A 19,570-nucleotide genomic window follows, 5' to 3' on the forward strand; every position below is an offset into this window, starting at 1 on the left:
ACCACTGAGCCAACCGGCCAGGGCCACTATATGTGATTTTAAAGGTTAACCAAAAAAATGTCAAATGAACAGCCAGACTGTCTTAGGGAGTTGAATTAGTTATGTGGCCACAATAGACTTTTCAGTACTGGACCCAGAATTAGCCAGATTAACCTATCTAGTCTGCTGACACAACTGGATAACCACAGCCCACATTTAGCAAATGTCAAAGAACCAGCCAGAACCTTTGAGCACTGTCAAGTGCCTGGCTCCAAATGAGACAGAAAAGGGCTGAGCTGAGCATGCCGTTTCTTCTTCTCAATCCACCAATATGCTGGACCCCTGTCTCATCCCATTAGAAGAGGTAAAAGGCCTAAGGTGTTACTCAGTAGGCATCTCCTCCCCCCTCCCCCCAGAAAAGGATTAATTGAAAAAAAAGAGGGCATATCTCCCTAATCTTCACTTAACAGCTCTGCACTTGCGTCTTCTCTCCTTTGTCAAATAGTGGTACTAGAAGCTCTCTCACACAATTGTGCAAGAATTGCACATGTGAATGACAACACATGTGAAAAAGATAACACATGTGAAAGACCTGACCTAGTCAAGGCCCAAGAAATGTGGAATTGAGGAAGCAAAGCATAAAAACTTTAGCGAGGAAAGAGAACTTTAGGAAGACAATCTGATCCACTTGTGGTATTTTTTAAATCAGGAAACTGAGACCCTAGAAGGTATGAACCCTTGTCAAACCTCTATGGCTCAGTGAAAATGTAATGTTGACATATTATAGACCTGCCTCTAGGTCCCAAGGGGGTTCACATGATTAGTCCGGAGCTCTTTCTGCTGAATAGTTGTCCTCAGTGTCAGTGGATAGAACTGCTGATCCTTCTCCCAACCACTGTGAATCTCCAGCTTTCAGAAGGTCCACACTGAGCTTCTTCTCCATGGAGACCCTGCTTGCTGCTGCCCTCAGGCAGCCATTTATAACCCCTGTGTGTTCACAGAAAGAACTAGATTACTATTTTAGAATCAAGGTAGCTATTTTCACAATCCACTGTGAAGTAGTTAGGCAGGTTTTCCTTTGAAGGTAAATAAACACAGTCAACTACAATTATTTGATTCCATTTAGTGTATTAGAAAAGGTAATCCTTTAATGGTACCCTAGTGGTCTATAACAGTTAATGTGAGGAGCCACTGAGCCATTTCACCTGCAGATGTTGTAAAGTATCAAAAGGCTACAGAATTAATATTAATATTTTAGGAGGCTTGGAGAGTACTTTATTAATTTGGGTTAAGGTGTGCAGAGAAATTGTGAGAATAGCCTCTGTACTGTGTGATTAGCATAACCAGGATGGCCCTTGGCATTGTATTGTAAGTGAAAAGGGAAGGAAAGCATAGATTCCCTGACATTCCACCACACCTGTGGGGAAAGGAGTGAATGGCTAGCCAGGTGCAGGAAGGGAAAAGCCAAAATAAACCTTTTCTTATAACTATGAGCCATTTGCGGGCATTTGTCCCCACAGAAACTACCTCTCTTATGTAAATGCATGTGGTTAATACGTCTGACTCTGGACAGAGAGATGGCAGATGAACACTAGAAAATATAGGAAGGCCTTTTAATATGTAAAGAGATATCTTTCTACTATTGTGTTGACTTGTAAATTTTGTTTTCTCCAAAATGATGTATGGTTTGCAAATTGAACGTGGTCCTATCATGTTAAAGGACATATTACTATAACCAATAGCGGTAAGGGGCTCCCAATTGCAGTTTTTGCTTCTGTACTTCCCACTTACAAAACTATAAAAACTAAGTAGAACAAAGGGCCGGCGCGCTCTCTGTCAGATTTCTGTCGGAGTTCCTGCCGCTTGGCCAAGCTAGACAATAAAGCTTTAATGTGTAAACGATGGACCTTGCTCCTGTCTTCCATATTTCGGGTCCCTCCGAATTTGGATTAACAAATGTATCACAGAAAATGAATCATAAAATCCTCTTCTCACTAATAACATTGAGACTGGTGTTAGGAAAAGAAACTTAAACCCCAGGGAATTAAAATGTTTTCACCTTTTCACCAAGTGACAATATTATTGGTTGGGATATTCTATTCACTGGCAAGAAAAATATAGGGTCTTTGGGGAACAAAAAAACCTGTAACGCTTTCTGTTGGTTTGAGGATGGATCCTTGCAGCATTATCTGGCATAGTTGCTATGGCAAAGAGAGTGGTCCTGTGAAGGCCAGATGATTTTCTAATTCTCTGTCACTCCCTCTCAAATACCTGCATCGGTTCCTGCTGAACTGAGGCCGGAGCTGAAGGGAGTTCTCGCTGATGGCATCCTCCTCCTCATGTGCAGACCCAGTGGCCTGGCAGGGGACAGAAGTGCATGGCCTCACTTCAGATTGACAAACACACAAGCTCTTTGTGTTTATTTTGGAAACGGTGTGAGTTACAAACATACCCTGAATCCATGTACCTGGCCTCCTGGCTGTCTGTGTGAAAAATACTGACAGGTTGGGCTTCTTTGTCACAGTTGGCTGTTGATGGATTAGACACCAGTGCTTCTAGTCAGAAAGGCAGCTGTGCACATCTAGAACAATCCCAGGAAGGAAGCCCAAACCAGCTTGACAACGATACTGGTGAGAGCAGGACGCTGGTCCTCTGTCACCAGGAAAACATCACCTCTGTAGATTTCTGTATCTGCCCCCATGCTGCTGCCAAGGATAACAGGACACCAAGGGTCAGTGGGCATCTGATGCCACCATGTTTGCCTCCCTTGTAAATGGTGAGATGAATGTCTGTTTGGCAGGGTTATCATGAACTCATTCTGTTAGTATTGTATATATCAAATGCAAAAATACTGGCTAGTATTATTATTGAGCTGTTCATTTCTCATTAAAATTAGATAAATGTAAAGTTGTTCAAGTTAATATTCTACTGATTACTTATTATATTTATATGTATATATCCATCTATGTAAACATACATGTAGACATATTTATATGTTATAGAGGTTATTGTATATGTCATTATATATAATATAGATATAAATCTCACCCATAATAACATCAGTAAATAGATACAGTTAGAGGGTGGCATGGCTCAAGAAAACATGTCATTTGACTCATTTGCCTTGTTTACCCCTGTGTTTACAGAATAATTACCACTCACTTCACTTTCAAAAATAACCCAGTTTGGACGATAAGTTATGCAATCACCCTAAATAAGGAACAAAAGGAAAAGTGATGTCAGAGAAAGCCAAAGACTGTGGCAGTCTCAGCACTGATGAATAACACATCTACTAGAGAACCACGACTTAGGAAATTTGTACTAGGAACACCAAAATAATTTTTTAAATATATAACAATTCTTTAATAGCAATTTTAAAAGTGAAAACAAAAGCAGACTCGATGTCCATAGGCTTGTCCGAAATAGAGAATTTTCCATTTAGTGAAGAACCCCCTGTGTTTATGCTCCAGTTTTTTTACCGTTTGCTTCTGGGTTGACATTCACAGCTGCAGCTGCAAGTGGTCGGCTGCAATATTGACTAGAGCCCTTGATGTGGCTGCTGCGTTGAAGGCTGCCTGACACTTGATTTCTGTCTACATTTTTGCCCTTTCTTTCTTTAAATCCTGCTAATTTCTCCAATGTCATCAGCTTTAATATTTAGCTCCAGCACTTAGAGATTTGGGGCAGTCATTAAAAGCTTGTTGAAAATTTATTGAACACAGGGTATCAAATTAATCTTTTTTATATCCTAATATAAAAGAGGAAAGGAAAACTAACATTGAGAGCTAGGATTCTGGGTGGTAGATGTAAGCCACTCTGTTTCAATGACTGTTCAGTTTTTTTCAGGAAGGATGTTTGCTTTCTGTTTTACAGACCTTTCTATACTTATTTTGTGTAGTTTGATTTTAAAATCCCCTTTCTGTCTCTCTTAGTCCTTGTTTGTTTCCTCTTGGAAAATGTTCTTTTTCCAATTGCGAAAATAATGCCTTAGCAAATCACACTTTCAACAATTTCCTTTTAAGCAATGGTGGAAGGTGAGTGAAAATAGAAATTGCCCCCCCCCCCTTTAGTCTGGCTTGATTATGTTATATCTTATCCTTGGCTAAATACACAGGTATTTTTTTCACATTTTCTCCTATGTCTAAATAGATTAGCTTTTCAATAGAATTATTTAGAAAAGTCTTATTTCACCTCAAGCTCAACAATGAAGTCAAAACTCTTTACCATTTCTTCTAAACACCCCAAGCTCTCTAACTTCCTTAACACTTTACCTTAATCTTCAATCCAGGAACCTTCAGTGTCAAGTGACCTGTTTAAGGTTGGGACAAAGAGGTCAGCTGGCCAAGGTGTCAGGAGCCACATGTCGTCCTTAACCCCCTATGCGAGTGAACCCACAGACTTTGCCAGCTTCTAGCGCCTGGATCACACACCACAGACACACCAAACCCCAATTCCCAGTCAAGTGGGGGAGGGAAAACACTGCAGAGAGAAGCAAATTTCTGGCGCTAAGTACAAAACCTCTGAATTATTCCAGGTGGATGTTTCAACTCTATTTTGTTTTCCAAACCTGTTACTTTTATTTCAGCAAACTCAATGGGCCCCTGAGTTTCTCATCCATATGGAAGTGTTGAAGTTGAGATTTCTGCTGTGGAGCTCGTGTACAGTGCAATCCTGTTCTTGTGAAATTGCTTGGCAATTGGGGAAATCTTGATCACCTGTCTCATAGGTAGAAATGATTGCAGGGTTTTGAAATTCACTAGTAACAGCTAAAGGCTCGTGTGTAGTATGAATCTTTTATCAAGAAGTATATTACCTGAGTTTCTAATAATTAGCAAATCTGATTCAAATATTTTTGTACTTATATAAGAAGAGATTCATACTACTTAGTTCTTCCTATTCTAGGTCTTTGTGACATAGATTATCCAAGAAAATACCAGAATTTTGATAATACCCAAGTTGATTTACCATGGATTGTGGATTTTTACAGAGGATATCAAAAAATATTTTCCCAGTACTGCAACATAGGGAGAATTTTAATATAAGTTTCTGTGAACCAAGAGGTAATGAAAGTTATTCTCATTGCTCCTTAAGGATTTCTTTGCAATATTTGAAAGTGGTTTTTTTAAAAAGTATTATTTTTTGAATTCACTTCTATGCAGTCTACTTTATATATTATAAAACCATTACTGAATTCAGAACATAAAATCGAATAGAGGGTTTGCAGACCCTCTGTTGTGCCCACAGAATACACTAGAGCTAGTCAGAAAGCTCGAACAGGCGGGCTTGGCTCTCCCTTCCTCCGAGAGCCCTGAAAAGCACAGGAGAATTACCCATTCAGGCCTAGACGCCATCCCTGCAGCCTTGGCAGCGATCTGTTTCTATGTTACAGGCAATGAAAGCTTGGAAGAGAACTATGTCCAGGACAGTAAGATGGGCTTTGTCATCAATGCCATCTACGCCATGGCACACGGGCTGCAGAACATGCATCACGCCCTCTGCCCCGGCCACGTGGGCCTCTGCGATGCCATGAAGCCCATCGACGGCAGCAAGCTCCTGGACTTCCTCATCAAGTCCACGTTCATCGGTGTGTCTGGAGAGGAGGTGTGGTTTGATGACAAAGGGGATGCGCCTGGAAGGTAAGTCTTTCCGCAGTGGATCTGAATAACCTGAGAGCCTCCCTGAGCCGGGCCGGTGGCAGCTCTGCCTCCCTTGAGCGCCATGGATGTCACAGGCATAGAGACAACTAGAAAGCTAAAGAGACAGGGCTGATATGAGATGGAAATTACATTTGAAAACATTGCAAAACTTGCTGTAAACACGCACAGTCCAGCATCTTGTCAGTAATATGCTCCTATCAGCTACCACTCCAGAGCTTTCCCCAATACCTGGGACCTCCTTTCAAGCCCAAGAAACTAAAGAGATGACCTAACCAACCGAGCCTTGCCTGGCACTGCCAGCTCCAGGCCAGAGCAGCTCTCTCAGTGCTAGATCCCAAGGCCACACTGGTTCTAACATAGTTTAAGATTCCACCTGCTTAAAGAGCTTCATCTGTGAAGAGAATGAAGTCCTACACATGGATCCCTTTCTCTCAGGCTAACTTATGTTCCTCTTGGAACAAGAAAGGTAAAAATTATCTTTCTGGTCTTGGGTCTCTACGACTCCCAAAGAATTAATCAAGAAACAAAGGAAAATTAATCGAATATATGTATTATTCCTTAAGTCATTTTATATTCTGTCTGCTCTGTAACACTTGCTTTCCTAACAGCAGTTAGCTCCTATTTCATTGGGACACAGAGAATGATGTCAGAATAAAGAGTAGTAAAGCTTGTTCTTATGGGTTTTCCTAGACAAGGAGTAATCGGTACAGTGAAATAGGAATTAAAACTTGCAACAGGCAAGAGAAAGGCCCTCAGCTTGGCTGCTCCACAGTATGCACACAATCTTTTCTATTTTTCCCCCTCTTAAGCCCTGATATCTTTCAGTAGATGGTTTTGCGGAAAGAGAGATTTTAGGAAAGCATATGCTCTGCTAAAATGGAACATCAAGTCATTTAATGCTCACTGCTCTGAGCATATCATTATCCTTTTTATAGCTAATAAAACCAAGTGTCAGAATAACTAAGAAACTTCCCTAAAGTCGGGCAGGAGTGGCCGGTGGAGGCAGAGCAGTCTGAATTGGAGGCTTGTCATCATTTTGCCGTATCACCCTGCCTTAAATTTAGCTAATCCCCAAATTAGGCAAGGTTGCCGGCAGTGCTCCAATGCCCTTTCAGAGGTACTGTAAGACAGTGGTCCCCAACCTTTTTTGGGCCACGGACCGGTTTAATGTCAGAAAATATTTTCACGGACCGGCCTTTAAGGTGGGATGGATAAATGTATCACGTGACCGAGACAAGCGTCAAGAGTGAGTCTTAGACGGATGTAACAGAAGGAATCTGGTCATTTTTAAAAAATAAAACATCATTCAGACTTAAATATAAATAAAACAAAAATAATGTAAGTTATTTATTCTTTCTCTGCGGACCGGTACCAAATGGCCCACAGACTGGTACTGGTCTGCGGCCCGGGGGTTGGGGACCACTGCTGTAAGAGACTGGTGAGACTACTGTAAGAGATGTTAAATCATTCTCCACACGTCTCTCCCATTCATGTACAAGCTTTAAGCCTAAGTGGATTTTCCATTAGAATCCAACAGCTCTAGGAAGGATAAATTATATAAGTAATTGACAGCAATTACACAATGAATTTATTAGATTCCTTTCAAGCTTCTTTTAGAGGGTAGAAGGTTGAGATAAAAATGTGAGTGAGATGGTTGGAAGGATCGGGGACCTGGGTGTGGGAAGTGATCCCAGAAGGAACCTGCTGATCTGAGATTCAGAACCCCTCTCTCTCCTCTAAACCTGAGGTTATAACACTGGGTGCTACCAGAAACAAGCAGAAGGATCAGATTAGAAATGGAAACCTCCCTTCACGATTCTATAACATGCACAATGTGCGCGGCACAGGACCAGATGCATTTTAGACACTCCATAGATACGAGTTTCCTCCTCCTCTCTCTATTTGAAAGTTATCTGAAATATGGGCACATGATTTTAGCTTATTTCTTCTCTATCTTTAATTACAAATTTTAAATCATGAGCTTTGCTCTGGGTTTCTTTTCAAGCATTATGTCCCCATGCTTAAAATTGATCTTCTTAATCTGTGATCAATTTCTGTTTCAACCACCTCCCTCCACTTCCATCTCCTGTCATAACATCATCCCAGCTTCTGAAGCCTCTTATAATTACTGTAATCATCATGTAACACAAACTGGATGCATTGAGATGATGCTGTAAGGTTGTCATTTGCAGCATGCGGATATTTCAAATAATGACAACATACCAAAAAGGGACTCTGAGGTCAGGAGACAAGAGCAGTGTTCATAAACACACACGGCCAAGGGGAAGGCTTCTCTTTAATAAGTCAGTATTTTTCCCTTGGTATTTTTTCAGAATTTTTTCCCTCTGGCTTTGAGACTTTTAAAAAATGTATTTTTGTATAAAAATACTGTGAGTGTTTCAGTTTCTAGCTGTTAATGAAGTGTGAACTGATTTTTCCTCTTTGAAGAGCAAATGAGGGAGTTGAAAGAAAATTCTCAGGTAACTAATTTATAGAAAGAAGATACTCTAAAGCTAACATTGCACTTAAGCCTGCATTGAAAGTTCCCAGGGAGATTTAATTAAGTTATATGGAATAAAGCGTAAAGATTAAAGGAAATGAATAAAAAAGCTATTCATGGCAGGTGCTAAGACCATGAGTTTGAAATGTAAAATACTGGAGGTGTGGATTAGTATCACTGATCAGTAGAATGAGTGTGAACCCTCCGCCCACAGTTAATACCCACATGGGTATCACTTAGCTATTCTGAAGAAGTTTCTGGCGTGTCTCAGCAACCAGGAGAATAAGTGTCTGCTGGTAGCTAAAAGTCAGAGCAGCCAAGAGATAAAACTCGAGGTAAATTTTATTCACCTGGAAATGTAGGGGGATAAAAACTTCCCTCTCTCCATCTTCCCTTTCCCTTTAGGGGGCTAACTATTTATAGAAATTACCAGAATCTGGATGCGAAGAAGCCATCAGCTACCCTATGGGTGAGAAAGTATAATATGTTTGCACATTCAGAGCAGGAAGAAAAGCCAATAAAGGATATTAGTTATTGAAGTGAAGTCCTAGGCCAGATACAGCCAAGGGGTTTCAGGCACCAAATAATGCTAATTGGTAGTAACTTCCCAGAGTGCTGAGCTCGGAGGATTCTGAGTCTGAATTCAGTAGAGAAAGAATTCCAGGGTGGATTAGGGATGAGAATTGGGGGGAGGGGAAAGGGAGCTCAGAAGAGAAATGTGTGTCAGTTAATCGCCATCTATTTCTCTGGGTCAGGGGCAAAGAGACAATGCCATCTCCGCTCTAGTGCTGGAGGGTGAAAACCCCGCAAAGGAACGGCAGGGAGGAATCCTGCTTCGCAGACGCTGTAAGGGAGTGTCTCGTCAGGCCTCCATCTCTGGGAAGTGACACCTGAGTTATCATTTACTTGGAGTAAATTGCAACATGCAGAGAAGATTGAAGATTGCCAGGGGATTTTTAGTGATTGGGAGATGAATGGCTATGCCATACAAAGTCGTTCTCTGGTTTTCTTATGGCAATGGAAATCACCAGCGTGCTTTAAGGCATTTACGGAAATGCACTTATACATGATATATTGATATCACCTTACATAGATGTCTTTGCCCCCGATTGTTTTTTTTTATTACATACCTTATGTTAATAAATCCCCACAAGAAGCCCATGATCCTTAAGGAGTTTTGTTTGGTGATATTCCTAATTACAAATATTAAGAGATATTCTATAGCTTCATATTCATTTTGAAATATCCTCTAATTCTGCTCACAAAAACTAGGGGATATTTTATTGCTTCATATACATTTTGAAATATCAGCTAATTTTTGTGAGCAGTATAATTTAACCTGCTGTGAAAATGCTGGAAAAGAGATTCCAGTTTACACATTTCATCGCCAAGTCCTGTCTTGTTTCCATCACCCTGGGGAATGCTCTCCACTGCCCACAGTGGACAATGATGAGATCTGGTGGCAGTAGACATTTTTAAATGTGGGTTTTGCTGTTGTGTAACATTTCAGCATTTGAAATTACTAAAATAACTGGCACCGATTATTTGGATTCAGAAATGTTTGTCCTAACGGGGAAAGAGACCAGTTTAAATGTCAGTGCTCAAGATGTTAAATCCCCAACATCCTTACTAATTAAAGATGCATTTCTCAGACTGCTTGCTCTGTTAGCATCTAAAATAGGCTTCAGACTGGACTCTTTCAATCCAGTGTAATGAAAATGGCAACTGAATGTAAAAATGAAAATTGAAATAAAAGCGATCAAGTTAAGTAAGTAATGTTCTCAAGTTTTGTTACTTGTTTAAAAAATAACTTAGTGAATAATGTTTGGGAGGAGATGGTCAACTCAGCACACATTTACACAGAGAACTATTATTTTTGGAAAATAAGCATAGAGAAAGCATGTGAGTACTATATCCTTTAGCACATATAGGTGATACACAGAAACTGAGAATGAAATACACATTTTGGAATAAACTAAAATAGACAGTAGCTGGTGTTAGGATGTGGGGTGATTCTAACTTGTATCTTCCTTCTCTCTATTATTATAGATTGGCCAGATTTCTTTCTTTGCTACAGTATGTCCATATTTTCCAAGACATGCACATTGTTTTCTTTGCAGGTATGATATCATGAATCTGCAGTACACAGAAGCTAATCGCTACGACTACGTACACGTGGGAACCTGGCATGAGGGGGTGTTGAACATCGATGACTACAAAATCCAGATGAACAGGAGCGGGATGGTACGGTCTGTGTGCAGTGAGCCTTGCTTAAAGGGACAGATTAAGGTAAGCCAGCCACAGTTGCATTCTTGGACGGCACGCGTGAGGAAGCCCTCTACCTGGATGTAAATTAAAACAAACAAACAAACAAAAAACAACAAAAAACCACAGACATCTTTCTCTCTCTCTCTTTTTTTTTTTTTTTTTTTTTTTTTGGTATTTTTCTGAAGCTGGAAACGGGGAGAGACAGTCAGACAGACTCCCACATGCGCCCGACTGGGACCGGGATCCACCCGGCACGAAGCTCTGCCCACCAGGGGGCGATGCTCTGTCGCGACCAGAGCCACTCTAGCGCCTGGGGCAGAGGCCAAGGAGCCATCCCCAGCTCCCGGACCATCCTTGCTCCAATGGAGCCTTGCCTGCGGGAGGGGAAGAAAGAGACAGAGAGAAAGGAAGGGGTGGGGGTGGAGAAGAAAATGGGCGCTTCTCCTGTGTGCCCTGGCCGGGAATCGAACCTGGGTCCCCCGCATGCCAGGCCGACGCTCTACCGCTCAGCCAACCAGCCAGGGCCCACAGACATCTTTCTTAGTCAACACTATCCAGACAGGATGGACCAGGCTTACTGTTTCTGTGCTTATGGTTAGCTAAAACTGAAAAGACAAAGAAAGATTAGGAAACAGAATAGGAAAAGTATTTGAATATTTAGAATAACCTTTAATTGAATCACACGGATGAGCCAGGATTTTAAATACAGGAGGATGAAAAATAGATTTAAAAATTGAAACAGAATTGTATGCGGACACCCAAACTAGTGGTACTGCTCCGTCCTAGTTCCTGCTGTTGTTAATGAAGACAGCACTGAGCCATGCTCAGTGTGCATGGAACTAAAATAAAAGAAGTTGAATGTGGTAACACAGCAGCCCTGCGGTCACTTCTCTACCACGTTCTCTCATTTTCCCAAGAGGGAGTCCTCACTTTCTAATTGTTCTTAGATGCTTTATCTCCCCCCCCCCCTGCCCCCAGTTTGGAGCAAGTGAGTAAGTATGATATGACTGTATACATAAAACTAGAGTAAACAAACATCAAATATGAGCAAATATAGCTAGACGTGCTAGAGAGAATTCTCGGGGACGAGGAAGGACATAGGAGCAATGCTCCCTGTACCACAAGCTGTTTAAAACCAAACTGGATGAGGCCCCGGGAAATGGAGCACAGGGGAGTGATTGTGAGCTGGCAAGAGGGAGCATTCATTGACCTAATAGGCTGTTCGTTCTGTCTCTAATTTACTGTGGCTCAGCTCCGGGAGCAGATAGGCTGTCATGTAAATGTCACCCCCGCACAGCTGGGGCTGGAGTGGATACTGTGTGTGGCTCTGGCCCCCACATCATGTGGCCGTGGCCATGCTGCTGTGCCGTTCTGGGATCTATGGAACCACCCACGCAGGGCGAAGTACACTTAAGTGCCTAGTGCAAGGGTCTAGTTATGTGCGGAAGTGTTGGTATGGAAACTGGAAAAGCCTAATTTGTCCTGATTAAAGGAGGCGGAGAATTTGCTACCTGAAACATCTTTCGGCAGTTGAGAAAAGCTGTCCTGAAGGATTCAACCTCTCGGGGATACCAGCCGGTGCAAAGAGGAAACAGACTTCTGAGATAATTCGCCCTTTCTTTCAGTACCTTGTGCCTTCTCTGAAGATGTGATGTTAAAAATATTTAGTAATTGTCACAACAACTCACCAATCAGAATCAGCTCCATTCTAATTCTAACAGGTGCGGGAAGTTGCCTGCCACGCCCACAGTTAATCCTTAAATTGTTGGATCCTGAAGAGATTTGGGCGAGGGATTTTATACGGCTTGAACAGTGTGCAGTATTCTCCGGCTGGACGACGCTGCTAGCTTCCACTCAGTGCCCGAGTATTCCAGCTGTGTAAGCGCGGCTGCAGCCAGACCAGCGTGTGTGAGCTCCAGGTCAATAATGATGCTCCCCAAGAATCCACTTCTCATTCTTGTCCTGATGGAATTCTTTCACATGCGACTGTCAGGTGGTGTGTAGAAGTAGATCTTCTGAAACCCAGAGTCCCCAAACTTCCCCTTAGCTGTTGCCACGAGATACCAGAGTCCTGGACCCTGTGTTAATCATCTTTTCTGGATGGTGTGGAAAAAAGGACGTCGGAGACCTGACACCATACGATAAAGACAATACAGAAGCCCTGAGCTGACGGACTTCTGTGACCCAAAGGATGCCACACGTCCGGCTCAGGCCCCTTTTCCAGTGTGGATGGTAGTGTTAGTCTGTCACGCAGACAACTGCTGTGAAACAGTTTGTCGAACTACAAAGTTGCGTTTTTCAGAGTGTAAGGGGAAGAAATAGAACCAACAAGAGAAAACTAATTGTCCGGAAGACTCGAGGCGGTCCCGCTCCCCTTCACAATTCCTTTCCGTCCCTCGAGTTGCTGGCAGGCCACGCTGGGAGCCTCACACACCCTGTGCACGTTCCCGAGGAAAGAGCTCTCCCCCTCAAGTTCAGAGGAGAGGCGAGCTGCGCACATCTGGGCCTAGATGCGGAAGGATCTCACATCCCGTTAGCACGTCGCCCATGCAATGTAGTCCAAGGAGAGTCCAGAAGCCACTGCTGAGCTGTTACAGAGCATTCGCTATAAACACAATTTGGGGGGGGGGCAGTTTTAGAAATACTGTGTACCCTGCAGGAGAAAAGTAGCACCTAGAGTGGAGGTGATTGATGGGGGAGGGATGTTTGTTTCCCATAAGCACCACGGAAGGTACAGAAACAAACAAAATCTGAATCTCACTGTCCAAATAATAGCACTGATATTCCTACATCACCAATTTGCCACCTGCTAGGCCCAGGACGCTCAGAGTCCGGTCGCTTGGTAGCCATTGCAAAGATGGAAGAGAAGCAGCTTGTCAGGTGACTGTAGTACTTGGATTTGTATTAATTGGAAACATAACCTTTAGGAAAGGAGTATTTATTTTAAATATCAAATGCCATTTAAAATGGTAAAATAATCCTTTGACTTCTTTTACTATAGAGAGCCCATAAGCTTTCTTATGGTAGTTGTCTTTGAAGTAGTTACAATTCCAGTTTCCTGTTGCTTTTGAGTTTTAGAGATATAAATAAAATATAGAAGCAGAAGTTGACTTTAGCCATACCACAAACTCAGGTAAATAAAGTCAAAGTTTGTATTGTTGCATGTTCTATTAGTCAGGGTACAGTCAGGGAGAAACAGAGCCTGTGCCAGGTAGTTTGATAGAGGGAATTTAAATAAAAGAACTGATGGGGGGGAGGGGCACAAAGAAAACCAGATAGAAGATGACGGAAGACAATTTGACTTTGGGTGATGAGTATGCAACATAATCAAATGTCAAAATAACCTGGAGGGCCCTGGCCGGTTGGCTCAGCGGTAGAGCGTCGGCCTGGCGTGGGGGGGACCCGGCTTCGATTCCCGGCCAGGGCACATGGGAGAGGTGCCCATTTGCTTCTCCGCCACCCCCTCCTTCCTCTTTGTCTCTCTCTTCCCCTCCCGCAGCCAAGGCTCCATTGGAGCAAAGATGGCCCGGGCGCTGGGGATGGCTCCTTGGCCTCTGCCCCAGGCGCTAGAGTGGCTAGAGTGGCTCTGGTCGCGACAGAGCATCGCCCCCTGGTGGGCAGAGCATCGCCCCCTGGTGGGCAGAGCGTCGCCCCCTGGTGGGCGTGCTGGGTGGATCCCGGTCGGGCGCATGCGGGAGTCTGTCTGACTGTCTTTCCCCGTTTCCAGCTTAAGAAAATAAATAAATAAATAAAATAACCTGGAGATGTTTTCTCTGAGCATATGTACCCTGATTGATCAATGTCACCCCATTAAAATTAACAATAAAAATAAAAAAAAATTTTAAAAAAGGAAGAGGAGATACTGAGGAGATTCAGAGATGAGCAGCAACAAGAATCATTCCTACATCTGGGCCAGAGAACACGGCAAAACGTCAGCTACTACGGGAAAGGCCTTCCGAAGAAGACAGGGAAAGGGCATCTTGGCTTCTCCTTTCTCCTCTTCGGGGTCCCGTTAGGCCCTTCCGCTTTGCCAGCCTCTCCAGAGGTCAGTGGGTAAGAGAGCCCGGTCAACGTCACTCGCAGGTACTTAGCTCAGGTTCCCTCGAACACTGAAAACCACACAAGGCTGAAGGGCTGACGCAGTATTGGGAGGTAGAACCCAGAGGAGCACCAGGGCGAGGAGAAGGGGAGAGAGGGACCCGGAAGGCTGGGAAGACCCCGTGGCCAACAGCAACGCGATGCGTTCACGGAGCAGGCCTAGTGTCCCCCTCTCCGAGATCTCTGGAAAGGCTCAGACTCCCGTCACAGTGGAAAGGGGAGAAGCACCTATGAACCGGTGTCATTCTAGTTTCCGCTTACTGTGGTCAAAGTTTGCTCACCGGAAACAGCGTCCCCTGACCCCCTTATGCAGCTCCTGGGAAGCCAGAGTCCATGTCTGTGACACGGTCCTGTGTCAAATATGGAAGCAGAGAGGGGAGGGGAAACCTTGGTGGGTCCTCTGTAGTCCCGCCTGGACCCCAGCCTGCTGAATGCAATGAAGGCAGTTCTGGAGTTCATGCCCGCTTCATGGGGGAGACAGCTGGAGACGACAGAAGACGAGACAGCCATGACGGAGGCTGATGGAGGGTCACAGAAGTGGCCAGACCTCCTTAAGACTCCAAGGCCATGAACCTTGGAGGATCTGAGGCAGCACATAAAATATGGACAGTCGTCAGCGAGCCGACAGCAGGTGCCCAGCACGTGTGCTGTTCTCTGTGCCGACCTGCTGCTGTGTTCCTTGGCATGGAGAAGGGCACGGCAGAGGTGAGGAGGGGCGGGAAGGAGAAGGAGGAGAAGGTGAGGGGACAGCATTTATCCAGCGTGTTTTTGGGCAAGTACGATAATCCTGTGCAGGCACCATCATTCCAATAATCCCTTGAAATGATGCTTTGAAAGCAGGTATTATCGCTCCCATTTTATGGATGCGAAGCCTGAGGTCCAGGGCGGTTGGGTCGCTTGCTCCAAGCTTTCTCAGTAAAAAGGGCCAGAGCTGGGCTTGGAGCCAGCCCACGACTTCATCTTCCCACAGACACATGTCGGCCCATGAGCTCTCATTATGTGACTAGCATGTTTCCTATAAATGCAAATTTCAATGACTAAACCTTAGTTTCTTAATAAATCAAAAAAAAATGATAAGCAGAGGCCCACACTTAAAATGCTGAGGGAGCAGAATCTAGACTCGAGGAGGCAATATTTGTGAAGGTGGTAGGGAGAGTCTGATAGGCACAGGGCAAGAGGCAGGCAGCGCTGAGGAAGGGATTCTGCCGGTTGCTGTCCTGCCCTCTGTTTCGGTTTTGCCCTTTGTCCTGGTCTGGTTTTTCCCCTTTAGTTCCTCTTTGGATTCTTTACTCCAGGGTTTGGGGGCTGGGAGTCTGGATGTGGGAGAGGAGAAAACCACTACTTTCTCCTGAGAAGAAAATCACTTTCTTCTCACCTGACTAATCTATCAGAATTTTGGAGACATCCGGTGAACATGGAATATATCATAAGTGGGTCCGTCGGTTGGCTCAGCGGTAGAGCGTCAGCCTGGCGTGTGGGGGACCCGGGTTCAATTCCCGGCCAGGGCACATAGGAGAAGCACCCATTTGCTTCTCCACCCCCCCTCTCCTTCCTCTCTGTCTCTCTCTTCCCCTCCCGCAGCCCAGGCTCCATTGGAGCAAAGATGGCCCGGGCACTGGGGATGGCTCCTTGGCCTCTGCCCCAGGCGCTAGAGTGGCTCTGGTCGCGGCAGGGCGACGCCCGGGAGGGGCAGAGCATCGCCCTCTGGTGGGCAGAGCGTCGCCCCTGGTGGGCGTGCCAGGTGGATCCTGGTGGGGCGCATGCGGGAGTCTGTCTGTCTCTCCCTGTTTCCAGCTTCAGAAAAATACTAAATAAATAAATAAATAAATAAATGGGTCCTCACTGCAGAAATCATATTGTCATATAATGAAATACACTTTATACATGTGTAGAAAAGCCCAGCTACACATACCTTACAAACTATAAACTTCAAAACTGGGTTAGCTATTTTTTCCCTAAGCCATTTAAAAGGTGAGGTACAGCCTGACCAGGTGGTGGCACAATGGATAGAGTGTTGATCTGGGATGCTGCAGACCCAGGTTTGAAACCTCAAGGCTGGCTTGAGCGTGGGATCATAGACATAACCCCATGGTTGCTGGCTTGAGCCCAAAGGTAGCTAGCTTAAATTCAAGACCACAGTTTGAGCAAAAGGTCACTGGGTTGGTTGGAGACATATATATATATATTAAAAAGACCAGTTAAGAGACTTAGCAATAGCATTGTCAACCATAACTATGCCAAACATCCCAACTTTCTCTTTTGTGAATCAAAGCAAACCACTTATTTCAATTGCTTATAGTTCATATAACCATTTTGGCAACTAGTGAAACAATAACATTGTTTATCCATTATGCAATATCTTCTAAACTCCACAGCAGGGTGGCAGGTTCTTAATATAATTGTCCACAGAAATATATATATATATATATTTTAAATTCTTTTCTGAGAAGTCTGTGATTACATAATGCTGATGTGATCTGCCCCAGCTACTAAAAACATATTGACTAAAATTTTGAAAAAAGTAAAAGGCAAAGTATTTTTTTGTATTTTGCTGTGAATGTGTAAACATGGCATTACTATAGTTTCTCTGGGTGAGGAGGAACCTTTGCAAACACTGGTCATCATGAGAAGTTCTATGGAGTGATCATTAGCTTATCCATAGCCTCTCAGCACTACCAACCCCTTCACTTCTTATGCTTTGGTCCCTTGGTTACTGAACTTTTTGACGATTACCTAGCCTCGTGCCCAGTCTGTCTACCACTTTCGGGGACAGGTCCCAGTAGGAACTGCTGTTGAATCACATAATAGCCATCAGAGCAGGAGCACTGCAGAAATGCTGAGTATTGCAGGTGTCAGTGGCAGAAGGAGAGCCCATTTACTTTTCTCAGTAAACATTTTGAAGTGTGACTTTCATACAATAAACTAGAAGAAGAAGCCAATAATGTGAATACGCAAGGTTCTCCAACTCTGTGGTCTTTGCTTAAGCTGTTCCTATCGCCTAGAACACTCTTCCACCAGATGTATTCAGGGTGTACTCTCTTTTTCTCTCTAGTCTTTGTTCAGATGTCATTGTCCTGATGAGGCCTTATCTGAGCACCATATGGAAAGTTGTAACCTTTTCTTCCAGATGCCTCCCTGTCAAGGTTGGGGCCAAGGTGAGGCAGGTAAGGTCCCTCGGGCACAGACTTTAAAGAGGTACTCATCTCAAGGTCCTGCAAGTGCAGGGTGAGCACTTGCTCAAACTGGAGGGTACATGCCTCTTTAAATGTGGTCCCTAGGTGCTACACTAGCCTCACATGGGTCCCCAACTGGAACCCTTCCTGTTTTTCTCAAAGTCCTTCTCTAGAATGATAGCTCCTCAAGGATGAAGATATTATCTGCTTTGTATACTGATTCTTCCTAGTCTGCGTAGTTCCTGGCACACTGCAGGCAATCTGAACACACATTGCAGATGAATGAATGAATGAATAAATGTTCTCTGCGTAAGCATTTAATTCTTCCTTCTAACAGTGTACGTAACACATTTTGTTAGATTTTGAGCTTTTCAATCTCAGTGATCAGATCTTTCCATTTATTTGTTCCCATGCATAGCACCATGTCTGGCATACAGGGTACTTAACAAAAGTTGATTAACCGACTACATCTCTGCACACTCTGAGATATAATTCTGGTTCTTAGTATAACATGTCACGACCCCCGGCAGCCGCTATTACACAAGGAAGAGCCTAACTCTTGGAGATAACATGACTGAGATTTGCACAAGGTACTGATTGATCTCCTCTGAAGCCGGTTTCTCACCGAAAAACGAACCTAATTAACTTCACCCCACGGAGTACAATTCTGTGTCATTCTGGGCACAGTGCCCAGTACATAGCCAGTTCAGTGTATGTCTACCCTTGTGATTACTTTGTATTCCTCAACCATTTTTATTATATTTTCCTTACATTGATATCTTGATTTAGTTTTTACAAGGCTCTCTTCAGTTTCCTCTTATTTTTAAAATTTTTTAAATTCTTTATATTCATTTCTTTCCTTTATGTCATATGCTATTTCCCCCTTTTCTTTCATGTACATTATTGAGTAATTCACATGTGCCAAAAGCCATGCCCACACTGTGAATGCAAAGGAAACTTGACCGTGGCCCCTTCTTCTGGGGAATTCATGGTGTAGCTGGAGCAGTTAGAGTCGATTGCTATCCCAGGTGCCACACGAGGTGTTGGGGGACTCAGGAAGGCAGGGCTACCTTCCCTCTTGCAGCTGATTCTCCTACAGCCCTAACTAGGGTAGACCTATTTTTTTATACTCTTTTGTCTCTCGGGTATTTCTCTTCTGAAGAAAAATTTTTCTGTTTCCTTTGATTTATAGTTACTTTTCCTTCATTATATTCTGTTTCCTTTCCTCCTTTTTCTAAATAAGACCTTATTTAAAAAAAAATCCATTACAAATCACTTCAGAAACTAAGTCCTAAAGCGAATACTTGATTTCCTATGGCATAAATACTTTAAGACTCCTACGGTGTGTATGTAATTGAATCCCAGCATTGTGTAGAGCAGCAGGTCTCCTAGCTTCGCTAACAATAAATGCAGCACCATGAACACCACATGTGAAAGGAATCCACAGGTCCTGCGCCTTAGTCAGCCTTGATTTTTCAAAGGTAGATTCTGTGAAATATCAAACTTTTATCATGACCCAGACCTGTGGTGGTGCAGTGGGTAGAGCATCGACCTGGAATGCTGAGGTTGCTGGTTCGAACCCTCAGGCTTACCTGGTCAAGGGACATATGGGAAGCAACTATGACTTGATGCTTCTTATTCTTCTCATGCTTTTTTTTCTCTCTCTCTCTCCTCTCTCTAAAGTCAGTAAATTAAATCTTTAAAAAAAAAAAGAAGTGTTTTTCTATGACAAAAATAAAAAATAGTTTATTCAGTTATTGAGTATATACTATATGCCAAACTTATCAGTGAATAAAAGTAAAAAAATTATTCATGATTTTAGAGAGATTAAAACATAAATTAGACACAATAACAATAATTAAAAATTATCTAAGAAAAACATATCTATCACATAA

The 19,570-nt window shown here is 43.3% G+C and overlaps 1 protein-coding gene across 3 annotated transcripts in view; it reads left to right on the forward strand.

Moving 5' to 3' along the window:
- The window catches only part of GRM1 (glutamate metabotropic receptor 1), a 364,370-nt gene that overhangs the window by 295,537 nt on the left and 49,263 nt on the right, over window positions 1-19,570 (forward strand). For all 3 annotated transcript variants that reach the window (XM_066248071.1, XM_066248073.1, XM_066248072.1), the window contains exons 4-5: window positions 5,369-5,615; window positions 10,257-10,425. In XM_066248071.1, coding sequence (XP_066104168.1) covers window positions 5,369-5,615; window positions 10,257-10,425 — 416 coding nt within the window. The remainder of the gene's footprint in view (window positions 1-5,368; window positions 5,616-10,256; window positions 10,426-19,570) is intronic.

The sequence above is a fragment of the Saccopteryx bilineata genome, chromosome 12 (genome assembly GCF_036850765.1).
Source record: "Saccopteryx bilineata isolate mSacBil1 chromosome 12, mSacBil1_pri_phased_curated, whole genome shotgun sequence".
NCBI lineage: Eukaryota > Metazoa > Chordata > Mammalia > Chiroptera > Emballonuridae > Saccopteryx > Saccopteryx bilineata.